General features: G+C 41.8%; 1 protein-coding gene across 15 annotated transcripts in view; it reads left to right on the top strand.

Annotated features, from left to right (window-relative positions):
• The window catches only part of LOC125014488 (unconventional myosin-IXAa-like), a 120,330-nt gene that overhangs the window by 77,010 nt on the left and 16,090 nt on the right, over positions 1 to 27,230 (top strand). For all 15 annotated transcript variants that reach the window (XM_047595578.1, XM_047595582.1, XM_047595585.1 and 12 more), the window contains 14 exons: positions 7,309 to 7,425; positions 8,905 to 9,039; positions 17,212 to 17,333; positions 19,767 to 19,908; positions 20,894 to 21,089; positions 21,781 to 21,897; positions 23,899 to 23,974; positions 25,122 to 25,259; positions 25,468 to 25,507; positions 25,609 to 25,731; positions 26,063 to 26,143; positions 26,261 to 26,371; positions 26,546 to 26,668; positions 27,016 to 27,165. In XM_047595578.1, the coding sequence (XP_047451534.1) occupies positions 7,309 to 7,425; positions 8,905 to 9,039; positions 17,212 to 17,333; positions 19,767 to 19,908; positions 20,894 to 21,089; positions 21,781 to 21,897; positions 23,899 to 23,974; positions 25,122 to 25,259; positions 25,468 to 25,507; positions 25,609 to 25,731; positions 26,063 to 26,143; positions 26,261 to 26,371; positions 26,546 to 26,668; positions 27,016 to 27,165 (1,671 nt within the window). The remainder of the gene's footprint in view (positions 1 to 7,308; positions 7,426 to 8,904; positions 9,040 to 17,211; positions 17,334 to 19,766; positions 19,909 to 20,893; positions 21,090 to 21,780; positions 21,898 to 23,898; positions 23,975 to 25,121; positions 25,260 to 25,467; positions 25,508 to 25,608; positions 25,732 to 26,062; positions 26,144 to 26,260; positions 26,372 to 26,545; positions 26,669 to 27,015; positions 27,166 to 27,230) is intronic.

Consider the following 27,230-nt stretch of genomic DNA (forward strand, 5'->3'; position numbering starts at 1 on the left):
TGTCCAAGCACAGTGACTTCATCTCCCTGTTTAGAATTGGTAAACCTCTTTGTCCTTTACAGCCGCCGCACATTCTCAAAATTCTGTTACATTTTTGGCCTTATCTGATGATGGTGTAAAGGGCCTGCGTGCCTTGAACAAATTCCAGGCAGTCTCCAGAAGGCCTAATGAAGCTGAACGTTTTGTTACCAAGTGCGTCAGCTGGCGGGGAGATTCTGTGTTTGGGTGTGCATGATTTGGAGCTTGTCTGCTGCTGTTTGTTGTGGCATTCCCCCAGCCCCCACTACTTCTGTGTAAGTCTCCTTTGATGGGGGTCTCTTCCTCTGCAACTTCCTGTTTCCTGTCGAGTCAAGGTACAGTGGAGCGACTTAAATCCGTCCATACTCTAGGCTTATAGTCTGCCAAATTTACCTCTTGGATGCCTTGGTTGACCTAGACAGACTCCGCTGAAGAGTATCACACTTGTGCTACTGAGTATTAACATTCAGAGGATTTTGTTTATCTCTGTGTTCCTTAAGCCGTTGACAGCTCTGTGCAGGACTGATACTGGTCCAACTCTGGGCTTGTTCCTGCAGAGTCTTTTGTTTGAGAAAGGAAATGCTACACATAGATAGCCCTGCTACCCTGCTCAGCTCCACCTCCCCAACTGATCTACGGGTTAGTTTAGCCCAACAATGGTTGCTCCCACTCTCCCACACCCCCGTCGCTCCAGTCATGTGGTCTTGTCTTAGGAATGTGCAACCTCCACTGGAATATACAGCACAGGGGCCAGAAACCAGATCCCGGTTCAGTCTGTTTGTCTCTGTCTCTTTCTCTTTCTCTTTCAGTCGCACATGTTTCAAAGACATAAATTCATCTTTTCTTGACTGGCTGTGTAACAGAGGCTCATACAGTGTGATCAGGAATCTCAGCCTGGATGACGGCTTCAGCTATTATGAACCTTCTCCTGCTGGAATGTCACACCATGAAAGTCGCCACGTTTATTTTATTTCTATCTTGCAAAGCGCGTACAGAACACAGAAAACTCTCGTCTTCTGCTGATGGACATGGTGATCACGCCTCATGTAATTTGTGAAGAAAGGTCACAGAGAAAATAACTGCTAGCAAGCAAATTACATGTTAAAAATACAGGACCCACATGTGGCAAATGTTTTATGAAGATGGAATAAATCCGATATATAGAGGATGAGGGTTAATAAGAGACAGATTTAAAGAAAAACCTCAACAGGCCACGACAAACTAATGGGCTAAAGATTAAATTGTGGTGCAGGTATCCTCACATTTATACTAATTTAGGTCTAAGTACAGTGTTTTGCCAGTAAACCTAACCATCATAACTATCCCAACCCTTAAACTAAACCACACGTTTCGTGGCTGTCCCTCACATTGCAAAAATTTGCTCCCTCTCTCATTCAATTATGTCTTCACTAAAATACACAAACACACACACACCAGAAAATAGCACAAAGAAAAGTTAAGCCGGGGCCGTGATCTGATTTGACTGAGGACCGTGGGAGCGAGTTGAGGCCACCTGTGGAATCCATAACACGACTGTTTTTATACAAGGGAAATGTGGAAAAAAAAAGAACCTGGCAAACGTAGCTGCGTCTTCTCAGAAATGATTTCCTCCTACTTGGATAAGGAGGGTTGAGAGAGTGTGCTAGGCAGTTGTCCCATCCACCCACAGTGGAGGTGGGGAGATTTCGGATGAGGTGTCTGATCTGCTGAACCTCATTGTCATGGTGTTTTTTCTTCAGAGGTCCCTAAAGTAATTTGATGGTGTCTGTCTGAATCAGGTATTAGTAATAGTTCAGGTTTTGTCCCGGAGTAATAACTAGACTAAATGTCATTTCCTTTTCAAGCAAGTTGTGCTTGGCAACCGTTTGCTGCTGTCCTTTAGTTTTGCCCTGAGATACCAAATCAGTCTCTCAGTGGTCCTACTGGTCCTAATGTTTCATGAAAATTGAGCATTTTAGTTTTGATTCTGGAATTTGAGCCAGACTTTCTTACACCTCCAATCAATACTGTTTATGTTGATAGTGCATGTCCCAATGCTGGAGATTGTATGATAGAGATAGAGTATGATCAGTGAGACAGTGTTATGAAGGAAGGAGAGTATACACAGTTTTCAGGAACCATTACGCATGGTAAACTAAATGTTAGCCCTAAGCACCATCCGTGCCTATAGTAAATACAGATTCTAAATCTAGTTTGATATTGCCATCAGTATTGTGTAAATACTTTGTTTCCTTTGTTCAGTTTGTTTAAGTGCCCAATTTTCATTTCTGAGACTCTTCACAGTGCATTGACACTGAAAGGAAGGAGAAATAAACACTGTTCCAAGAGTGCCAGCAAAAAAAAAAAAAACTTCAAGTCACCCCCAAGTCTTGAATGTGTTTTGGTCATCTCAGTGTGCAGAATGATGTACAGTATGTTCAGAGTTTGACACCAGAGGACTGTTTTCAAATTCTTTTGCTGAAGTTGGAAAGTTTCACTGAGCTCACCTAAAATCAGAGCTTGAAGATTTTATCTGCTGGATTTGTGACAGTACCTTGGAAGCCAGTCCTGGCCGAATAGGAAACTTAGAGAGTTTTAATGTGGACAGCTTCTCAGACGGGGCACACTCAGTGGACAGTTCATGTGAATGGAAATAAATAGTTTCTGAAGTTTATGTTGAAACGGCGTCAGAGAGGTAGCAATTAATTATGGAGGATGTAGTTTATGGTGCTGTTAAACTGGAATGAATGCGACACTAAAGTGTTTCTGTTATTTGGCCTAGACCACTGACTGAAATGGGGTTGTCAACATAATACAAACATGTGTCGGTACAACACAATACAATTGGATAGTGCAACAAACCACAGCCTCCAATGTGACTTTCGGTAGTTTGAAACAAATGCTTCATGAAGCCAAGGTTTACTGCACTGTCACATTAGAATGCATTTGTTTTCACTAGTTTACCTAATGAACTGGCGAATGAATACAGATACCCTGTGTGAAAGTGTTCTGTCAGTGGCTCAGATTTGATGTCATCTCAGTAAATTCTAACCAGATCAATAGAAAAAACATTTTTAGATAGAGATAGGGTCATTTTACACATGGTGTTGTCCCTCTTTAACACAAATGATGACATTTATTCAACCCGTTTCACGTTGAACGGGTTGCTTTGGGGCTATAACTACAACTATTTTCTGCCAACCAAATTTCTGTGTGGTTTACCTCAGGTTTAGACTCAGACAGTGTAACTTGGAGAAGTGAAAGAACTTCAGCGAGTGTGCATCGTGAGATCATGATTGCATACATGTGTGTGTCTGTGCATGCGTGAGAGGCCGCGTCTGTCAAGATAAGGCAAGCTGTTTGACTTTGACATTTTGATGTGGCTCCAGATAATCTGACTCCACCACTTCCTTCTTCCTGTTTGAAAGACAGACACATGGAAGGGGAAGTCTGCGTATGTGTGGGGGCAGAGGGGGGCAGACACCCATTCAAACATGTTACATTCATACAAGATGTGCCGCTTCATATTAGTTTCAGAGTAGCTGACGCCTCATGCTGGGAATATGAAGGTGCTCCCTTACTGCCAGGGGTTGCAAAATGTATCTCAAACACTTCAGCACAGACATAGACACACAGATAGTATAGGCTTTGTTGTTGTCATAGACAACAAGTACATACATACTAATTAAAAACATGTGCAGATTGGCAGGCTACGGTCGAAATGGTCGCACACAGAACATCCAGCGGCGAGGGAGCCAGCGGGCCACGTGCACCAAGAACTCATGCTGGCGTTTCACACCTCCTGTGGTTTCAAGAGGAGGAAAGAGAGAGAAAGAGATGGAAACTGAGAGAACAACAAACCCCCTCCCAGAGGCTTATAATCACAAACACCAGCAAAGCCCTGGTTTAACAGCCAGGACGGTCACAGTTTACAAACTTTATAAAAGCCTCTGATAAAGTCCTGCTAATTATTTTGTCAGTTTCTTGGGTGGCCCTCCATTAAAACGTATCCAAACCATTTTCTTTCAGCCATGTTCCCCCCCTTGTTCCGAACTGGTCCCATTGTGGTGAATAATTAAATTACATGGCTACACACAGACACAGTGCATGCTCAGTGAGCATGTCAAGTGCTCACATCAGATCTGCCAATCCCAAGTCCCCGCTGAAGCATTTAAACCGTGATTCCTTTTGAAATGTTGTATTATTCATAACAATCTTACATAAGTTGGTGGGTGCAGGGACGTCACAGGCCTGCCCGCTAAAAATACCATCCGCCATCAATGATGCAGGAATGAAGAGGTAGCGTTTAAAAATGCACGGTTTTGCTTCATCACAGCAGTTGACTGCGTGAGGCGAAGTTTAGAGGAGTTCTTTAAAGTGAGGGCGTCTGCAGAGGGACTAGAGAGGGTTCACGGTGTGCTGCAGAGGCCTCAGAAGAAGTCTGTGAAGAAACAGATTCAAGTCATTTCGGTTAGTCGCTTTTTATGTCCTTGTTCTTTGAGTCTCCATCCATGCACATTGTTTCAGAAACTTCAATCCAGCTACATGGGATTATAGCTCATTAGTGTTTTTTCTCCTTTACGTTGCTACCTTCTGAGCCAAGGTTGTAATAAGTTTAGCTCAATGAAGGTTTGGATCCAGAGTCAACAGTTTTATTCGTTCTCAGTTTTACTGGCACATAAATCTGACAGTCACATGCAAACTGCTATACAAGGTTGCCATTAAAATTAGTGGTTACTGCACATCTTTGTGTATTTGCCAGTTTGATATTAATTTCTTGTCAGTGTTCTATTACTTAGCATCGAGCGTGTTGCTCTGATATATCTCCATTCTCTGCTAAACCGAATCTCCTCTGATTGGATTAAACTGAGCAGACATAAATTGGGGTCTCTATTATTAAAGAACTGTTTCAGGGTCGCTGCCACAACGACTTTTGACCGTGTTGCAGCAGATTTCCTTTGTCCTATTCTCCTCTTCATTCAATCATAACACTCACTGCTGCCAATGATGGTGCTATGGAGTCCAAGTCAAGTCTGCTTATGTTAGCTTAGCATGCTTTCCATCATGTCCTAAGAGTGAGCATAGTTGCTGTTTGGCTTGTTGAGGTGTAATAATGGGTCTTTTTGGCAGTGCTGTTGTTTATGGATCAAAAAGTGATCCATAAAAAAATAGTCCAAATAGTGATCTGTAGGCCTGGAGCTACTTAAAGACCTGGCTCCTGACTGAAAACACCTAAAGTATTAAAGGAAAAACTACCAAACGCAAGACCTGTAACTGTGAGTTGTGAGCCGTCTGGGAACTTTCACCCAGGCTGTGTTTGCCCTTTAAATACAAAGTGACTATTGTTATAATCTTTTAAAAGATTATTAATAACAATGGCCTGAAGGTAATTTTTGATATAACTGTGGCTCACTGGCTGTATACAGTCCCTGACAGGCTGGCAGCATCAACCGTTATTTACTCAAACTAATAGCTAATGAATCACCCCTTCCATGCCAAACAGTTTCTAGTTGACTACTGGCTCATTTCAACAGCCCGCTGGCATTTCTTTTATCCCCTCACATGAGTCGACCGTGTAAATAATCGGCGAAATGTAGATTTATGGGTCTTTGTTCGTTGTTAGTCTAAATCACTGTAAATCAGCTTTATTGGCCAAGTACACATAAACATACAAGGAATTTCTCTTTGCATTTTCCCATCCATTTGTACACACAGAGAGTACACTTTGAGCAGTTGGCAGACATGCAAGGTATCTGGGGAGAAGTAAATGGGATGTTGTCGATGCCTTGCTCAAGAACACTTTAGCCATGAACGTGGAGGGCATTTGAACCAGTGAACCTACAGCCCCAAATCCACTTCTCTAGCTACTACCCACAGCTCCCCCAGAGAGCTGGAGATGTTACATTAAATGTGGAAGTAAAGTCAGCGGAGGTTTAGCTTAGCATTAGGTAAATAAAATCAAGAACCCTTACCATTTCCTAATTATTTTACTTTTTCCCTTTCCTTTAATACAAGTGCATGTTTCTGAATGCAGATTTCTCTAGTTTTAAACACGCTAGCTTCTTTTTCTCAATTTTTTTTTTCTTTATGTTAAGCTAATGTTTAGAAAGAAAATGATTTGAAAGGAAGCTCCACCTAATGAACAATCTGATAATAATTTCAGTCCCTGCATGAGTTGTGTGGAACAGCCACGTTGAAGGTTTAACAATGACTTGTCCACCAAAGCATTTCTGACTTCTTGTAGTCTGTTCCTCCAGATCGCTCAGCTGCTGCAGTTTATTGAACCTTTTCTCTGCACGCCGCACACATTTAATATGACCAAGTTCCAACAAAGAAAAAGCGATTACATTCATCTTGTGTTTGTCTTGGTGTCTTGGCTTCAGCTGCCATAGTTGGCAGGTGTTTGGGTTTGATACAGTGACGTTTTCTTTGTTTCATTTGAGTACCTACAGTCGTTTATGAAGGACTAAACGCTGATAATAACAACTCTGCAGGATTACCACATGAAAAAAAGACCAGATAAAAACGGCACAGCTGTGCTTTCTGTGTTCTTTCTACCCAACACAAACACTGTGGAGACTGAAAACCTCCCAAGAAGAAAGGCCGCATCAGTCATTTCAGCACATGTGACACTTTTATATTCAAATGACAAAGCTCTATTTGTGGGAGAAGTTATGACCAGAGTAAAGGAGTAACGTAGACACACATGGTAAGACCAGATCAACAAAACAAAACATCAGACTTTAAGACATGATGTCAAATTTGGTTTTCCTGTCTAACCAACAGCCCACCTTACTTTGTAAAGCACTACCAGGGTCATCTCCTGACTATACTGATTGTAACCATGACCCCATATTGACTATTGACTATAACGTAGCAGTTATTTTAATCAAAACATTGCAGCGTCTCTAACAAAGTACTTATTCTATCTGTGTGAAGCTGTGTGTGTGTGTCTGTGTGCACCCAAAGCCAAGTCAAACAACAAGACCATAAAACAAGTCTTAAAGCTGATATGTTTTTCCGCTGTGATTAGTTCTGGTTTCGAAAGGCACAGCGAAAGGAGGATGGATCAGGTGGCTGCATGGATGGAGAATGTTTTGTAATGTAGAAAAATAATAATGTGGGCGACTTACTTCACTCATCGCCTCTGAAAAACATATCTAATCAGGAGAGGGGAGACATTTCAGCAAGGCTGTGAGTCAGAGTGATAAAACACATCCACAGAACTGGCTCCCGTTCCACGCTATAAAATCCATATGTTTGTGATCAGCAGTAAACCAACATGTTGTGTGTGTGTGTGTATTTGTGTAGGCGGGCACGGTGAGGGACTCCATGGCCAAGTCACTGTACAGCGCGCTGTTCGACTGGATTGTGTTCAGAACCAACCATGCCCTGCTAAACAACAAGGACCTGGAGGACAGTTCAAAGGTAGGAACGACAGCACCCTCACACATATCAAGACATTTTGCATAAACAAATATGCCTACATACAATTTCTTGCTCCAAGATTTTATTTTCTCCCAACCAACACATGCATTGCATATCAGAGTCATGTAAATAAATAGTAAATGATAAATGGTGAGTTGAAAGCGTTTTAGTAACACTGTGGTGACTGTGACACAGGTGTTAATGTTGTTTAGTCGAGCCCACTGACTAAAAACTAACAGAGGCATGACAACACAGTTACATAAAAAGCATAACCTTGGTGAAACAAAGATGTAGTGCAGGAATGTAATATTAGAATGCATTCATCTTCACCAGTGTACCCAATGAACTGGTAAGTGTGTGTACCACGGGCGTGAGTAGACAGTAACTCTGCATTTGTCATCCTCATTTTACATAGTCTCTCCTCTACACACGGTTCTTTGTGTACTCTAGAGGCCTGGACTGGAGTGATATGAAACATTTACACTGTGTGCGTGTGTGTGTGTATTGGATTGGCAGCTGGCAAGTCATACCCAGCGGGGACATCTAAAGAATTAGAAACCAGATCTTTCTGTGCGTGTGTGTGTGCATGTGTGTGTGTGTGCTGGTTTGTGTGCCAGGAACATTTGGGCAGATGGCATCAAGTTCCCCTCAGCTCAGTTTACACCCTGTGGTCCTCTGATGTCCCAGTACAGTGTGTTTGTGTGTGTGTGTGTGTACTTGCATTACTCCTGTTGTGGGGACAAACGTATGTTGACTTTCACATCTTTTGGTGACAAAATGAATTCACCGTAAAAGTTAAAGTCAAAGTGAAGACTTGGTTTACTGCTAGGATTAGTGGAGTAGCAGTTAGGATAGGGGCTGAATGATGAATGAATTATTGAATTATGTCTTCAGAAAATTAATGGAAGTCAATGCAATGTCCTCTGAAGTGATGAAAACGCCACTGTGTGTTTGTGTGCGTGTCCCTTGGCTCTGACATCATCTGCCTGCCTGTGTGTGTGTGTGTGTGTGTGTTTGCAGCGGGGTCGATGAGGTTGCACTTTCTGTCAAGGTCATTGTTCTTATGTTCATGTAACAGTTTATATATGTGGCCTGTGCTCTTGTATGTTTTTGTATGCCAGAATAAAAATGGTTCTTCAGAGACAAATAAAACACTTGTGAACAACGCTTAATTAAATTAGAACCAGCTTTTACAGTCCATTTCATGATTAGAGATCTTCTTTGTGCGAACGCCTCCCTCAGATGGTGCATATTAATGACATCTGATGACATGAATCTTAATGACAGCCAGGGGGCATCTGGGCCACTGAGGCTGTAAAGAGGGAGAGAAATAAAAACAAAATAATATTAGCATCATCAAAAATATGTCCAAATAAAGAAGATAAACTAATGTTTAGTGCAGTGTTGCAAAAGAGTTCTTCATCTTTTCACTGTTTCAAACCATAGAAACTATAGAAACAATGTGTCTTTCCCCACCAGATCCTGTCTATAGGAGTCCTGGACATCTTCGGCTTCGAGGATTATGAGAACAACAGCTTTGAACAGTTCTGCATCAACTTCGCCAATGAACGGCTACAGCACTATTTCAACCAACACATCTTCAAGTTGGAACAGGTACAGTGGCGTTGCAGCCTTTCCTTTCCTTTCCTTTCCTTTCCTTTCCTTTCCTTTCCTTTCCTTTCCTTTCCTTTCCTTTCCTTTCCTTTCCTTTCCTTTCCTTTCCTTTCCTTTCCTCTCTTCCAGACAATCACTATTGTGCAGTTGCTGAAAGCACGTCATTGCATTTTGCGCTTCGCTGTCACTGTGATGGAGTAAGCGACACACAAACGCTCATACGTGATGTGCTCCACCGTGCTGTGTCGTCACTCCATGCACTGGCGTCATAACATTGTGGGTGTTGCACATTCCTCAGCGATGCTTTTTGTTTGTGCTTGATTTGAATGATGAAGCAAAGAATGGAGCCTCCGAGCTTCCTTTTTCAGTTCATGTGGTTGTGCTTCGTACAGCACGTTGGAGAAAAAAAGAATGACTTCCTCCTTAGTGGAAAACTCTGAAAGTAGCACAATGACACACTGTTAGGAGGGAGCTGCTACAAACGTACTTTGATGTATACGTGGTGGAGGTCCCGTTTGAGTGGCACCGGTGATAATGAGAGCAAAGTCTGCCTCCTTAACAGTGGAGCAGCAACACAATGGAAGTGCTAGAAAAGAAAGCTGAATGCAAGTTAAAGGGGGTACTCTGGTGTTTAGTTGTTGTTGTACTGCTTTCCTTTTTGTTGTTGTATTCTTTTTTATTTGGACTGACTTGGCACAGCTTTTCTGTGCTAGCAGATGAGCTTCACTGGTTGAATCCCTCCTGATACAGCCACGTCTCCTCTGGTATTACAGTGCACGCAGCTATAATTATGTAGCTAGGTTATGTTGGCACACACATCCATTAGTGTAAAGGTCAGAGGAAAAGTGCTGAATAACCAGAACTGACTGAAACGCTAAAATCAGACAGACCAGCATGTGTCCTGGCGGCTAAGTGTTGCTAACACCAGCAACATTTTGTGCTTTTAGCAGCTCATTGTACATTTTTCTCACTTAGCTTGATTTGTTTACTACTTTTGCCTCTAAGTGGCCTCCTTCTCTCTCTTTCCTTTTAATTTCACCACAACTTCCTCAGAATCATCGCTGCTACGCTTGAGAGAGACATCATCTCCAGCGTCATACTCGCTCCCTCTCACTCAATAGGGCCATTACTGTACCGCTAATCCCTGGCCAGCTATATTATGTATTCATTACGCTCATTCATTCAGGTACCAACTGCCAAACCACTTCATATTCTGTGTGCGTGATTTTCCCTAAATTACATCCACAGGGCAATAGAGAGAGCACCCAGAGAAGAAAAAAATGACAGAGGGAGATATTTTGGGGGGAGATAATGAGTCTCAATCAGATGGACTGTGTCGCAGTAGCTGTCAGCTCTCGTCTCCGTCTTGCTGAATGCTGATACGCTGCGGCAACTTAGCAGGTGGGGCCATCGCCGCTGGCTAAACGAGGAGGGGAAGGGAGTGGAAAAAAGAGCAGTGTTCCCGTAAACAAGTGCAGTAACGTCCTTTCAGCCTCGATGTAGATCACAGACTGACAGTCAGATAGCCCTAATGGCTCTGCTATCTGCTTCTGACTGTTAGCCCTCAGGCCACACACGAACACGCACACAATCACAGAGGTAACAAGTATTGACAAACTTGCTATTGTCATACCAGGAAAAAGATGTAACTTTGCTTCATACATGGGGAATTAGTTTGTTATCGCAAATGCACACACTCATCACCATTATCTTTGAAATAAGCTAACACATGTGCACTGTTTTTCTTGAGCTGTTATAATATAAACTTCAGTCTAACAGCTACTGTATAAAAATTAGATTGAACCCCATGCTCTTTTAAAAGTACCATAAAATTTGTTATGTTTGCAGCCATTCTGTAACAGCACTCCTCGATGGTTATCTCTTCAAATGAGCGAATGACCCTATCGTTTAAAGGTTTGCTCTGTGTTATGTTCAACTAATAACTGTCAAAGTGCTGCAGAGACTCTTGCCCTCACAGGACGGTGCCCAATATTGTTTCTGAGTTCACGTTTATTATACTTTAATCACTGGGGTCCTCCAAACCTTTGGCTATCCGCCGTCCCTTGAGTTTATTTTCCAGGACAACAGTTGAGGTGGATGTGAGATCAGGGGCCCCTCTGATGCAGGGTGGCTGGTATAGCTTCCTCATCGAGGGTTGCCAGATCTCAACTGATTTGTGTTTGTTTGAATAGAGTTGTGCAGTTCGCACGACGGGCCCCTTCTACCCTCAGTTTGACGTCATTTAACAAGAAAGCTCTCCACACATTGTCAGTTTCAGGTCTGAAACTGCTGACCTCAGATCTGGCACTACGTACTTTTAAATGATACAAGAAGTTCCCAAGCTCAAACTTAACACTAATCATGTGTTTTATTTGTCTTTCTTTTGTTGTTATTGTTAATTGACGATGTTCATATTACATTATTTATTACCCAACGAGAATCCTGCTGCTAGGTTACAGGGGAATCTTTAAGAGGACATTAAAGCGTCCTCTTTAATTTCTTAATAGTCACGTAGGTTAAGCAGCATTTTTATGCAAACTTCATATTACCCAAAGGACCAACAATCTGGCTCTCAAACTACTTGTGAGATTTCTAGCATGCCAGAAATTTTAGTTTGCAGTTTGAGCACTTCCAGAGTACATGGCTGCTGGTCAACACTGCTGTAAACTGAGCTTATTTTAGCATCACTGCAATATAATTTTACATGTTAACCATAGTGTTGACTGAGACGGTGCTGGGCCAGAAATCAAACATCACAAAATGAAACATATGATATAATGTGTATCCACAGAGCTGCAGCTCAATTTTCTCATTCTACGTTCATAGCAGAACAAACACAGCCTTTGTTTTTGAACATTTATGAAGATGCTAGTATTTTTAGAATTAACCTTCATCAATAAAGCATTTACTTGTGAAAGGACAGAATCCATTGTAGGGCTGGGTAATATGACCAAAAATGTATATCAGGGTATTTTTCAAAATTGTACCAGTATCACGGTATATCACAGTATTAAACACGAATTAATGCAGTAACATGACTAAGGATGGACTATTTTACTGTGATGATGAGTAAATATTGTAAAATAATCCCACACTAGTAGTAAAACAGGTTTGTATGGTCCCGTGTTAGCTGGTGCCTGGCTGCTGGTGTGGAAATCCAGGGACATTTACAACTTGGCTACCGTAATAACTGGGGACACTTTTGGCGACAGCTATAGCTGGGGGACAGGTCATCCAAAACAGGGACTGTCCCCAGAAATCGGGGATGTCTGGTCACCCTAAAAAAAAAAACTAAATTCAAACAACCAACATGGCACCTGTTTTTGACATAAGTCTTCTCATCCTGCTGCTTCATTTTCAGACATTTCCATCTTCACTCCTCAAAGTGAGAAGCGCCACATTGACAATGCTCTGGTGTCACTGGGATATTAAAAATTCGTATCATAACACAAAAAAATACTTGTAAAAGTACTAGTATTTAGTATAAGCCGGTATATCGCCCAGCCCTAACACATTGGGGTCCAGTGCTTGTCCTATGGTAGCTGGTTCCTAAGTTCCTCTAATGACCACTTGATGCTGCCTGATTTGAGTCAGTCCCCATAGACCTACAGTGCATGTTAAAATGTACAACTTTGCAGAAGAAAAACAGTATATGGATGTATATTTTTATATGACCATTAAATTTTTATTTAGATTTTTATTTGTAAACTTTATGCCCATTGTTTAATGATAAAATATATAGAAAATATCTGCCTGAAGCTTCTAAAACCTGTTATGAACAATAAGTTGTGAATCAGTGTTTTCTATCAGCGAAAGGTGAATTTTGCTATCCATCAGGGGGGATTTTCCGCCTCTCGGTCTTATCAGCAGAGTGTGTTTACCTTCGGAACGGCAGCCAAAGCTAATAGCACCACACCAATCGGAGTGTCAGGAGTCTCCAGTCCAGTGTTTACACTCAACATGCCAGTTGGTGCTCGATTTCTTTTCTGTGTGATTTATCAAAGTAAGAAAACACATGGCGGCCACCGCCCAAGGCAGACACGGTGTCATGTTTTACTAGTGAAATATCGTACGGACTCGGAACTGAAATAAAAATATGTGGCCCGGTTTACCTTCATCATATAGAAGACCCTGCTGCAGAGTCCTAATTTATGTCCCTTCTCCCTTAATAGGAACCTCCAGTTCTTTAGCTAAGTGTCCTCTTTTATGTCTTAACAGTCACATTGATTAAGCAACAGTTATTTGCAGATCTCATATACTATTGTTTACCTTGGCGAGACCTTCTTGAAGCGCGTGTTTAATGCCAGCACTTACAGCATGTCTTCTTTTTTTGTCTGACAGCTCCATCAGTTTCTACATCTCCTTCCCTCAGTCCTTTCAAAACCACCAGAACTTGCTCCAGCTCTCATTATAGCACCACTGTTCCTCCTGTCTGCTCAATAAAAACACTCAGCTGTCATAATAAGAGAGACGGGCGCTGAGGGAGAGAGAAATAAAAAGACAGAGGGAAAAGAGATAGCAGGATAGATGGAGAATCGCACACAAACACACACAGCCTCCCTCACCTCTACAGCGGGGCGTTGGGCCAAACACAATTCACATTCAGCCTCGCACTGTGTTACGCAGCAGAGAACAGACACATAGTTGACTAACGGGTGGAGGGATGGCCACAAATCCTGACAAACCTCATTGACCACAACACAACTCCCTCCTTTCTTCAGCACAGCAGGCGATTGTGGGACTTTTATTTCTTGCAGGTTGGATTTTAATAGCTGTTAAATCTTTAGTCTCTCTTTACATAGAGGTGTCAGTGAACATATCAAAGTGTCAATTAACTGATTTCAGAGTGCTTTGTGGGAAAAGACTATTTTGTGTCCACTAAATAGTCTTGTTTTGGAGTATCAGGAATCCTAGAGCTGGATATTCCAAAGTTAAAACATATTTGGTGGCTGATGTGATGGGTAAATTTTCTGTTTAAGAACCAGATGTGAGTCTCCTGCTTGCTGCGGATATCCAGTTCCACCTCATTTCATGAGTCCTCCGTTAGGGTGATGCAGCCACAGTTTACAGTTGAAGCTCTCCTGAAACAGGTGTAATGTCTGCTTCCACATCTGACATTTATCTTCTACAAACAATTAGCGTGGGTTCAAATCCAACAAAGACATGCTCGCTAAGTTCATTGGTGATTCTGAATAGGCCGTGGGTGTGAGGGTGAATTGTTGTCTGTGTCCCTGTGTTAGCCCTGTGATAGACTGGAGACCTGTCCAGAGTCTACCCTGCCTCTCGCCCAATGACATCTGGGATATAGAGGATGAGAATGAAAATGATCAATGTGACACATTGCTAGACGACAGAGAGTGTCAGCGGTGGAAGAAGAGCTACTGCGGCAACCCCAGATCATAGCACTGCCTCCACAGGCTGGTACTGTACATCACTACAATGCATCACTTCATCTACCTCTTTTCTACCCTGTTGCCACATCACTCTGGAACAGGGTAAATCTGGCCTCATCAGACCACATGACCTTCTTCCATTGATTGAGAGTCCTATCTTTATGCTTCCTTGCAAATTGAAGCCTTTTTTACTGGTTAGCCTCACTGATTAGTGGTTTTCTTAAGGCTCAACAACTGTTCAGTCCCAATCCTTTGAGTTCTCTTACTCTCACTTTCACTATTAAACAAAGCCCTGAGTTCTACTGTTGTTTTTCTTCCATTTAATTTCACCAAACGTTTAAGTGATCACCGATCACGATCAATCAGGACTTTTTTTCCGACCACATTTCTTCCTCGAAGACGATAGTTCCCCACTATCCTTCCACTTTTTAATAGTGCATTGGACAGTTCTTAACCAAAATTTAGTAGTTTCTGCTTTAGATCTCCTTAGATGTTTTCTCTGCTTGATACATGCCAATGACTTGACCCTTCTCAAACAGACCAACATCTTTTCCACGACCACGGGATGTGTCTTTCTGCATCAGTTGGGGTTAAATAACTTGCCAGCTGAAAGACAATTGCCCATGCTGTAATTATCCAATAGGAAGCGTAGATAAATCCAGGTGGCGACTTTTTTTTGGCCAGGCCATGTACATTTTGGCTATAACCAGACAAGCTCAGGTTTCAGTGGGCAAAGCTTTGCGTGCTCTCACATTATCTGAGTTATACTATTATTAATTTACTATTGTCATTTTAGGCTGTCTCCTCTATTACCTTCATTAAATCGGTTATTTTCATTGGACCTCTCCTTTATTCCAGCATTTTGATTTAATATCTCTACTGAGCCCTCATTCTATTTTCTCTGTCTTTATGGGCATTCACTTGTCATTCTCAGTCTAAATCAGCATCTTAACTGGACTTCTGTGAGCGCAGTCTTGCAGAAAAGAAAAGCAGCAAGGCCCGACAATGATCAGAGGTGATCAGAGAGTCTTGACTGTTCCTCAAAAACACAGCTGTTTCGGACTTGCTGGACACAACATGTCTGGTACACAATTATGAAACACGGTTCATGCTTCACATAGTGAGTCACAGCTTTGTAGTCCTCTGTGCGCCGTTAACACTAATGTGTTTAGTAATAAAATGGCTGATGAGTGCGTGTTTATCTCTCTATCAGAGTGGCTGCATCCAATTCTCAGAGTCAACACATGTGTTCACAAACTCTCACAGACACAACAAAGGTAGCCACATGAACTGTGTCAGCCGTAGCTGAGCTCTCGCCTTGATGAGATTTAAACAAAAGCACACGCATGCAACTTTTTTTTTTCTTTTTTTTTTTACAGCGCTGTTTTCATTTTTCCTTGATCCGGTGCAACCTCTGAATAAAAAACAAATGTACCACATGTTCTGAATGCCTCGTCGGTGATTCAACGGCCATAAAAAAGAACCGGAGGGCAGACGTGTCGCCTATGTTGAAGTATGTTCCAGCGCTGCTTCAAATACTTCTGTCTCAGTTTAATAGTGAGGTAGCATCGGTTCCAACTGACTGTCAAAATATTTGACTTTTTTTTTGTGTGTGTATTTAATGTGAGTTCAGAAATACGTGCTGACTCCAATAGAAATATATAAAACGATGCCAACATGCAAATCAGCACAAACAGATACGTCATGCACCCATAAACCATAAAGCTATAGTTAAAACAGGGCTTTATCATCATATAATTAATCATTATGTACATTCCTGTTCACACTGATTGCTTGTTGTCTGTCTAAATGCCTGCATTACACATAAGAAATGTGATATAAACAGGACGATTTCCAGATTTCAAAGCACACTTATTCTTAAAAGAGGGATAATAATATTCCTTTCAGTGTCCTACCAGTTATTCCAGCTACGCACAAGGCTCTAATAATAGCCCAGGAAGCAGTCTTTTGTTCTTTCCGTCTTTGGATATCAGGTACTGTGAAGAGCACCGCCGCATCTAAGAGCTGCCATGAGCCCTTTAATCGTTATTTCTATTGATTAACCTGATATGCGTGCTCTCTTTCTTCTCTTTCTGTTCAGCAAGCCTCACTGAATTGCTAACGTTTTCGCTGAGTGTGCATGCCTTTTTCCATTGGTCCAACACACTGTGACCTGGGAGCCGTTGGAGCAGGATCTGTTTACATGCCTTTCTCAAATGTACCTCAACAGTAGCTATACAAGAGGAGAACGTTCCCCTCATACCTCCCCTGTGCTTTTTTCCACTTTCCATCTCAGCTGGCAGAGGGATTTTAATCTGTGCGTCCCATTGGCTGCTCCCTTAGGGGTATTAAGCGTACATGGGTCATTTATTTTGGCTGTCATTGCCCTCCAGGGGCATATAGACAATCCAGCATAGACCAGCTGACTGTGATTTAACTGACAGTCAACAAGCAGCCTGATGTTTTCTCATTTTTTTTCAGTTCAGGGAAACGTTGGACTTTTTGTGTGACACTGGAGACAGTAGGCACGAGTATAAAGCCTTCTGGCCCATGCGAACAAACATTTGAATTATTGTCATCATGGTCTAAGTTTAGCTCAGTCGCAACCAGAGGATGACTGATGACTTAATTTGTAAGTACATCTTTCAGAAAAACAGAAAATTTGTATTTAGATTTAGCTTAATGAAATAAAGTCAGGGACAGTAACACATGCTGGCGATCAGCATCATTTCTGCCCTTTGTGTTTATTGACCGGAGTCCTTCATGTTTCACTCTCCAGGAGGAGTACAGGGCGGAGGGCATCACCTGGCACCACATCGAATACATCGACAACAGCGGCTGCCTCAACCTCATCAGCAAGAAACCCACGGCTCTGTTCCACCTACTGGATGAGGAGTGCAAGTACGCCACCTGTTGATTCACTCAGATCCTGATATAAACGTTTAACAAGATGCGGCTCCTGTTAGCAGTATATTTATTAGATGATGGTTCACGTCACACATAAGTCACCTCACAATTCTTATTATTCAATTAATGTGTTGATAAATTCCTGAGTATTTGTTTAAGCCTTTGGCTCGAATGATGAACATCACTTCTATCATTAATCTTTTAACCTTTCAGTCAAACATTTTCCCATAACAGCATATTTAACATGAATTCTATGAATGAAGAAACTATTTCAGCCCGAGTCCTGCTGAGATTTATGCAGCTAATTGAAGAAGCTGTTGATGACAGTTTTTTGTTTTTACCTAATTAGCAAAGATAGTGTTGTGTGTGATTTACCCTCAAGGTTGTGTGCTGGTTGTTACTGGGAATGCTTATTTGTAAAAGTTTGTCTACACAGAGCCTTATCCTAATGGAAATCTACAGCCTTCATTTACTGGTATAAGTCTGTGTGCACACAAACAAACTACTTCCAACTTCCAACATGCATTGGAAAGCAGCATCACCGTACTAGACATTAGCGAGGGAGTCCTTTTTGAGTTTTTTTCTGAACCTCAGCAGATTAGGACACAACACAGCTCAAATGCATGACCCTGCTGCCTCGTTGGAAAGTCGTTGGGTGTTTTCTATTGAGATTCTCAGGCATAGTAGTCATGCTGCTATGGTAGGCTGTTTCAGTTTTACAAAGCATGTATTTTATTAGGCCTCTGTTTAAAGAATTCCCATACTTCTGACAATCAAGAGCTGGCCTTTTTTTTTATAAATAAAATCTCTTTTTCAGCATTCCTGACGGTGGGAGCGGCTGTAATTGGGGATGAACGTTAACATTGCTATGTCCGTGCATTATTGCAGCCTTATGTGAGATTCAGCACCACTGGACCTTAATACCCCAAATATTGTATTTCATAAGAATGCATTAACTTCTGAGCTTTGGTTGCTCTTTACTTTGGACATGGACACCTCATGCATAGAATATATAGACCCTCCAGAGCACCTCTGAGAGGTGTTGGCGTGCACTTTAATGTATGCCATTTTTTAGTTTGGATAAATACCAATGAAACTAATACTTTGGTTTCAGTGAAATTTTCAGGATTCTCAAGTGACTAATCCTGATGTTAGTGTAACATCCCCTCCATTGCCTCCACTATTTCAAAATTATATCTGAACATGTGGCAACTAAAATGAGAAGACCTACATTTTATTGATTTTATTGGAAGAAGATCTGGTCTTTAACCACCACGTTAAAGAATGTCTGTTGAATCAAAAATTTCTTTTCCTCAAATGATTTATTTATTTATATTTTCATTCATTCAATTGATTGATACCAACACTGGGACTCTTACTAGGGTTTAACTTAAGCTTAGAGACATACTGATCCCTTGGATGACATTTTTGTTTTTCTCAGCCTTCTCTGTGGTGTAACGTTCTGCTGCAGGTCAGCTCTCTGCCTAAGCATCTTTCTTTCCATAAATCAAACCCTACGCTCTCCCACTCCTTACGCATAAAAACACATCAGGCGGTACGCACACAGCCATATTTATCTCCGTTAGCTGTCATCTTACTTGCCACTTAGCTTAGCTGCTTCATCTGGATCTAATAACGGCTGGAATGGACCAAATGCTGTGTGTATGTTTGTGTATATGTGAGTGTGTACTTTGGAGCATTAGGGTCAAAGGGGGATCTCGGACGAAAAAAAAATGAGGGGGGACGGGGTCTCTCCTCCTGGGTTTATGCTGTCACAGGAAGGAGCTTCATGCTAAGTGATTACAGAGAAAGAAGGAAAGACGCTTAGAGATCTCATCATTCACACTTAGTGGAAGTCGCAGGGCTTCGGGGCCCCTGGAGAGATGGATTAGGTTACAGCAGAAAAGGGCATGAGTGTGGAGGTTCATTTCTACAGTAACAGCATCAGCCTTTTGGAGCCCTGCGGGTGTACTTCAGCCAGCAGTGTGTTTCAGAGGTGCACGGAGGAGAGGTTTAGATGAAATGAAACATCCTTTTAGGAATGTTAAACCAGCCAGCAGAGGTTAGTGGCGGATGGCTAAAATGTCCATGAAGCAGAAGTGAAACAACCTAATAAGAATGTACAGAGGAACTGTAACTCAGTTTGTTTTCAAGCCATAACATTAACAGAGATTTAACCCCTGATGGTTATCATGTTTGATTTAGAGAAACTTTATTCTTTGTATGTATCTAGAAGTTAGTATTAAAAAGAATAACTGGTTTATGTGCCAATATTTAATGGAAAACAATAGTAATCAAAATAAATGCAAAAGAGGGAGTGCATTAGTGCCTGTCTTTCGGTCCATCCAATTAAAAGGAAGAAATGTATTCATGTTAGATTTGAGCTGCACTTTGAACGTGACCCTGATGAGACCAATGTTCTTCTAGTTTCCCTCAAGCTTCAAATCAGACCTTGCTGGACAAGTTCAAGCGTCAACATGAAGGAAACAGCTACATTGAATTCCCGGCCGTCATGGAGCCCGCCTTCATCATCAGACACTACGCCGGTAAAGTCAAGTACAGAGTCAAGGTGAGATTCACGCTCAACGTTTGTATGCATCTGAGTTCGGTATATGGCAGAATTCATCCATTATGTGGCTGTCACTGACACTTCACTGAAGCATCATGACACATGACACATTCATTAATGACTAAAGGGGAACCATAATTATTTCATTCAGTGCTGGTCTAATGCAAGCAGGTTTGTCACTCATTAAGTTACAATAAATGGCCATAATTAATTAATTTTGCCATAATTAACAGGTGATTAGTCGCGTGGGTCATCTTTTTGCCTCCTGCAGATAAAAACCTAAAAGATCAGTAAACTCGAGGCCTTCTGTCTCTGTGGTAAAAGTCTAAAGCTCCATACTGATAAAGAAAGCTTCTTCACACTTCACTCAAGCTTTAAGGCCTCTGAAAGTCTGCGACAGATCTACTTGTGGTCCTGTCGACCTATTTTTGCAGTTAGATCTAATTCTCTGTTGGTTTCCCAGCTGCGTTTTGATAAAAAGCACATGTGCTGGAATAGGTCGAGGGTATTGTTGTTTCACTGTATAATATAAATCCATAACAGCTGGTTATCGTGGCCGTGGAAAGGTATTCCATATCTGCTGAGAGCCAAGGAGCCGTTCGGTGCGAACCGTGCAGTGAGAGGCACAGTAGTGAAATGTGTCTGACGTTGGCTCGGTGGTGAACACACAGCTGACTGGTGTCATATGGAGAGAGAATATGTCGGAGAGTTTATAGTTCACGGCTCTGTTATCATAGCTCAGCTTCAGTCAAGATAATCCATTGCGTACAGACAGATGGGGCAGAGGCATGTGTTTCATCATATTTAATGTGAAGCAAGAGATGAATTTATATATGTAATTAATGCTTGTTTTTACTTTTAACTGTTTTGGTTTGAGTGTGAACATTCGCATGAAGATAAAAGGTATAGTTTGTGTAATTGTCATGACAGAAACTCTTTCTCAAGAAGTTACCAAAGCTGGGCCTGTGTCCTTTGCTTCATTCAGGACTTCAGGGAGAAGAACACTGACCACATGCGTCCTGACATCGTGGCCTTGCTGAAGAGCAGCAAGAATGCCTTCATCTGTGGCCTGATGGGGATTGACCCCGTTGCGACGTTCCGCTGGGCCGTGCTGCGTGCTTACTTCAGAGCCCACGTGGCCTTCAGGGAGGCCGGCCGCAGACACACCCACAAAAAAACTGGTGAGGAACAGCAAACAGGTTTAGTATGCAGGTCATCTGTTATCAAATCACTATGTCTGTCATTTCAGTGGGCTGTGTATAAAAAACTGTCTGTGACATCACCAGTGGATTTCCTGATAAGGGGCTTTAAAGCTCAGTGTGGTGGTTTTTCATGAATCCATGGAACCCCTGACCTATTCACAAATTGGCAACTAAGTGGCGTTCAAGTATAGCTGAGGTGTGCGGGGGACACTTAGTTCAGAAAGTTAGCAACATGTGACCCTTCAGTATTCATAACTTCAAACTTCAGCTGAGTTTTATACAAGTTCACCCATATACAGTTGTCATCAGGTTGTACATGTTTGTTTCTTCTGTAAAATTGAGCATTTTAACATAGCAGTCCATTGACTCTCTTTTGGAGCCAAAAGTCTCTAGTGGCCGTTTATGGAACTGCAGTTTTCCATGTTGGCGCCATGTTTCAGTTCAGATATTGCTGCTATGTTGCTTCACTCTTGATCATTGGTTTTATCAGTTACAAAAAGATGTCGGTTTTTGTGATTGAACAGATTAGCTCACTTCGTTATGTCACACACACCACTGGTGTATCTGCTCAATTTAAAACCCCCTGTGTCAAAATAGAGCTTAGCAACGAGTTGGGTGCCTCCTTGGCTCTACGTCTAACACAATCACTGTCTCTCTGTCTCTGCTGCAGGGAATGATGTAGTCTCCTGTGCTGTTGTCAAAACCGTCGACAACTTTAGTTTCCTCCACCACCCAGTTCACCAGAGGAGCCTTGAGATCCTTCAGAGATGCAAGGATGAGAAATACAGTAAGTAAATCCGAAAACCATCAGCTCCGCTGCAGCTGGACAGAAAAGCTAAAGTGACTCTGCTTAGCAAACAGTTCAGTCAAACACAGAAAGCCATGAAAACACACGGGTCGGTGTGTCTCAGTGAAACTACTGCATTGTTACGCTGCAAACTGATTTACACATATTTGGAATATTTTTTTATTCAGTTTTGTGTGATTTAAAAAGATCCGATCCACCAAGATAGTAACAAACAACTTTATTTCAGCCACATTTTTCTGTGAAGTATAATTAGTTTTAATCCAAAATATTATGAGGAGTTTTAGAATCTGCCTTCCTGGGTTTTATGTGATTCAGCTCATTAAAAACTAATTAAAATGGAATTTTGTGGAAATTTAATATCCACACATGTATTTAGCTCTAAACCGGAGTATGTTTTCTAGCATCAGTATTTAAATTATACTGAGCCTGGTCTTTCAAATCACTGCATTTATATGGCCCATATACACATTTTAGCTTTACTGGACTCCACACTAATAATATTTTGATTTAACGTTCAGATAGGGGCGTTATGATGGGCTGTATTCCTGCTGAACTGAGCTTAAGTCCTTTAAATTCCATTCAGCAGCCCTTCACTTATCACCTCTTCAAAGAAATCAATCCCAGTCTGTACTGACAAGAAGCTCGTAATGGTGTATTCCTCCTGTGAGCCTCAGTGAGCTTGCTTTATTACAGCCCTTAATAAGACTTTAAAAATCAGGTGTGTGTGTGTCATCCTGAGCTTTGGAAAGATGAACTCACCTGAGAGCAAATCTCTGAACCAGGAAATTTCCCCACGCACCAGTGACCGCCCAAATTAATCATGGCCGCATGGATCAGTGGGATTTAATGACACCCACGGATTTTCTGGTTGCCCATTATTACTCCTCTCAGCGCTGATATCGGCGAGTGCGTCTTCGCGTCACCACATCACGTGCCCTCATGTTGTAAAACAGCACCTTGCTTTCATACGCACGACTCCAGTGGGATTTAACAGCTGCCAGCTCTGAAATTGATTTCCAAGGAAATTTCCAAGTGAACTCCCAAGTGAACTTTTTCTTCTGTTGGGGGGAAACTCCACTGATTTCACACCTTGACTTCAGTGTATGGTTAGGAAGAGTCAGCCTGTGAAGACACTTGTGTAATGTCTCTTTTGCATTTGGAGAAGCTTTGTCACAATGGAAAAGGAAAATATAACACGCTGTATCCTCATCCACATTCAGCTTTCTTTTTTCTACTTTTTCTCACGAGTTCCCAGCTTAATGAAAATACTCATCAAGTACAATCAGCCCCCTCATATTTTCTTTGTTATGTAGAAACTGTTCCCAGTGCTTATTTGGTCATAGTTTATCTGGACTGACTCAAACGTACAAGTAATATCATGCACTCGACTGTACCCAAGAACTAGTCTGTCACATTCAACGTAAATGTATTTGTCATGTTTCCAGTCTTTGTGCTAAGCTAAACTATCCAGGTGCTGGTTGTAGCTTAATAATAATAACAAAAAAGACATAACAGTGGTTTTCTCATTACGTAGTATACACAGCAAATAAACTGCAGAATGTAAAAGTGTAGAAATGAAACTTACATTAAATTACATTATACTTATACTTACTCAAACATTGAGGCCTCTGTGGGAAACTTAAGGCCAGAGCATTAAAGTATTAAAGTAGAGGATGAGGGGAGGACAGTGGGTAGATAGTGACCAAAGGCTGTGTATGAAATATATCATGTCAGCGCTGAAAAAAGAGCTGCGGTGGTTGTTATGCTTCACAGAGGTGAAGGTGAAAAAAGGGTCGAGTGTGGATTTTGAGAGGAGTGGAACTGAGAGCAACAAAAAGAAGAGTGGGGGCCCTGAAGGGTTGGATCTTCATGCTCTGGCTTCAAACGGACAAGGTGGCTGAAATGGTGGTGCGCACAAATCCAGTGAGCTTTAAATCTCACGCCGCAAATCCTTTCTTTTTTTCCCCCCTTTCCATCAAGACATCACTAGGAAGAATCCCCGGACACCTTTGTCAGATCTTCATGGCACCAACGCCCTGAATGAGAAGGCCAGCTGGTGAGTATGAGACAATATGAGGCCCCATTCAGACCTTGCATTAACATCAGTCCTGGGGAATGTGATCTCAAGTGACCAGTTTAAAGTACAGGTGTGTACCTACCCAGGAGACGTTCAGGACACGTTTGAGAGATCCTATCTCAGACCACAGTTTGCGGTGGTGTGTGGGACATATTTGTCTGCATTCCTGTGGTTAAAACACAATGCGTCAGCAGAGATTTACCTCATTCATTTTAAAAACAAAAACAAAAAAACACCCGACATCTGTTATAAATGTTCACCTGAAAAAGAAAAAGCATTGTAAGTAAGGTCTGTTCATTAGAAATCAGAGCCTTTTAAAATATTCTTTCCTTTAACTGTTGACTAACTAAAAAATAAATAAATCCAATCAAGAATTAACATGTGGAAGCGCATGCGTGTGGTTCTGTCACTTAATAACATATCTGCATGTGGCAAATTTGCAATCACAGTGATTAATGGTATGAGGAGCCATGTGGAGTGGAGGTAGTATTTAAGTGTATTTCCTCAATGATCATCGTGTCTTTGTCTTTATTATCATAGATCATAGTTTATGTGGAAGCTTCCAGGGTTCAAGTTCTAATCTGAATTCTGTGCAGGTCTCAAAAATAACTAATGCCAGGGTGGAGATGAATAAATAATAAGTTAGCGTGTGTGCCTTAGTCACGACGCACACACAAAACAACAGCTGTTTGTGGTTTTGACACAGTGGTAGTCATCCATCAGAGACAGACACTGTTAAAATATTCAACTGCACACCAAATGATGTTGGCGTTTATTTATGTGCGGAGCACGAAACTGAGATTGGATATGAACAGCCGGCTGAGTGGGCATGTGGAGACATATTTTAATGCCAGGTGTGAACACAGGTACTTAAAGCTGGCCACTTGTAATTGGATTACTCAGATCAGATGTTAGAGGCAAAGACCTAAACCAAATCCCTTAGCCTGTGTGTAGTCGTGTTTACTGTTGTGTAATAATGTTAATGTGGTGCACTTGTATTGTCCCTGGAAAATCTTCCTTCACAGGAAGTGGTAAATCAAAATGCATCCTAGGATTACTCTGTGTAACTGACAACAAAGCAAATCACGACAGTGCATTTACTTCTCCCCCCACCTACTCCCTGTAGGGATGGCTATGGTGTTGGATGTAATGGACGTCCAAGGTCGAGTCGTCTCTCAACGGGAAGCCCCGCCCTGGAAGAAGATGGGATCTTCCTCAACTCAACCAACAGCAAGCTCCTTGAGAGAGCTCAAGGAATCCTACTGTGAGTGACATGCACACAGAGACTCATAGTCACAACATTTTACAAATTGTTTTCAGTTTATTATACCTGTTAAGGTACTGAAATAGCTTAAAACTATCTAATGGTGGTTTAATATTAGTAGTGACACAAATGATATAAGCAGAGTGCACTTGGAAAGGGCACCACTCATTCTGCGTCTGCTAATGGATAAACCTTCTCTCACCTGTAGGAGAAACAAAAACTGCAAAAGTAAACCTACACTTCCAAAGGTAAGACACTAACCTGACGCAAAGACGTCTAAACAGTCTGTTAAAACGTATTACATATAATAACACACTGCTTCATGTAACATCTGCTTTCGTGCATACAGCACTTGTTGGACATTAAGTCGCTGCGCTACCTGAGCAGCGTGACGCTCCATGACCGCATCACCAAGTCTCTGCTTCACCTGCACAAGAAGAAGAAACCTCCAAGCATCAGTGCTCAATTCCAGGTCAGTGCTGCTGTCTCCCTCTGCTGGAGAACTTGGTGAAGCACAACAACGTTAATGACACAGCAAACTGACATCGTGTACAGTGGTAGCGGCAGTAAAATTGCTAAAATAAAGTTAAACTTGCATTTTGGAGAGATTAGCACCACCTATACAATAATCCACATTTTTAAATGAAGATATCGATTACTACTATCTATGTGTGCTGATGTGTCTTAACTGTTTATTTAAATTTATAGCACAACTCTAAACACATTAATTTCCAGTCATAAACGCTTTGTTTACTAGATGAGAACATGCATGTGATGTCAGTGGTTTGTGTTTGTGTGTGCAGGCATCACTCAATAAGCTGATGGAGACTCTCGATCAGTCAGAGCCGTACTTCGTCAAGTGTATTCGCTCCAACGCTGAGAAGGTATTTCCCCCTGTGGATGCATCAATACTGACCGGCAACAGCTGCTCGTAGTGACTGCATGCCTATTTCTGTTTGAATCATTACTCATTAATACTTTTGCTTTCTGTTTCTCTTCAGCTACCGTTGCGTTTCAATGACAGTCTGGTGGTCAGACAGCTGAGATACACTGGCATGCTGGAAACAGTCCGGATCCGACAATCAGGATACAGCATCAAGTACACTTTCCAGGTGATCCTTTCTTACTACCGTAACGCAGCAGGTCCTCAGTCACATTGTTGTTACTGATACTGATAGTCTATGCAGAGGTAGTCACCAAAATGTGCTGTTTTACATGTAAATTGCCTTTTTATGCAATATTGCGTCTAAAAATAGCTAATTAGTCATACGCTTCTCTTCTCTCAGGACTTTGTTCGTCACTTTCATGTGCTGCTTCCCCGGGGAACGAGCCCAACAAAGTCAGGTATCAGAGAGTTCTTCAGAAGGATCCACCTGCCACCCGCTGGGTATCAAGTGGGCAACACAATGGTACGGGTTCTGAAAATCAGTTCACCTGTTGTTTTACTTTATTGCTATACAGTACAAGTAGTCTTAGCATTCAACATCTTCTGTTTCGGTCAAGACATCCAGAACAAGCAAAGAAGATAATCGGTAATTGGCAATTAAGCTTTGAAAGTTGCAAATCACTTTTCAAGTTAAAACATTAACATCAGTTAATCTTCTCAGATTAAACTGCTTTAAAGATTAAAGTATTTTTCAATTCATCATCTGTTGTAAAGTGGCACTTTGGACAAAGACCCATTGATGAGATGTGCATAGCATTTATGTGTTAGTCGACAGCGTTGTGGTCATCTAAACTCTCATGTATGATGTAGGTATTCCTGCGGGAAGCGGAGCGTCAGCGTCTTCAGACCCTCCTTCACCAGGAAGTGCTGCGGCGAATTGTCACGCTGCAGCGCCGCTTCAGGGCCGTCTTAGAGAGGAAGCACTTTATCAACATGAGACGAGCTGCGTGTGTCATCCAGGTGAGATGTTGTGATGGGAAAGTTTTCAAACCAGCAAATGGACATACTCCACCACCACAAACATA

The sequence above is a fragment of the Mugil cephalus genome, chromosome 10 (assembly GCF_022458985.1).
Source record: "Mugil cephalus isolate CIBA_MC_2020 chromosome 10, CIBA_Mcephalus_1.1, whole genome shotgun sequence".
Lineage (NCBI taxonomy): Eukaryota > Metazoa > Chordata > Actinopteri > Mugiliformes > Mugilidae > Mugil > Mugil cephalus.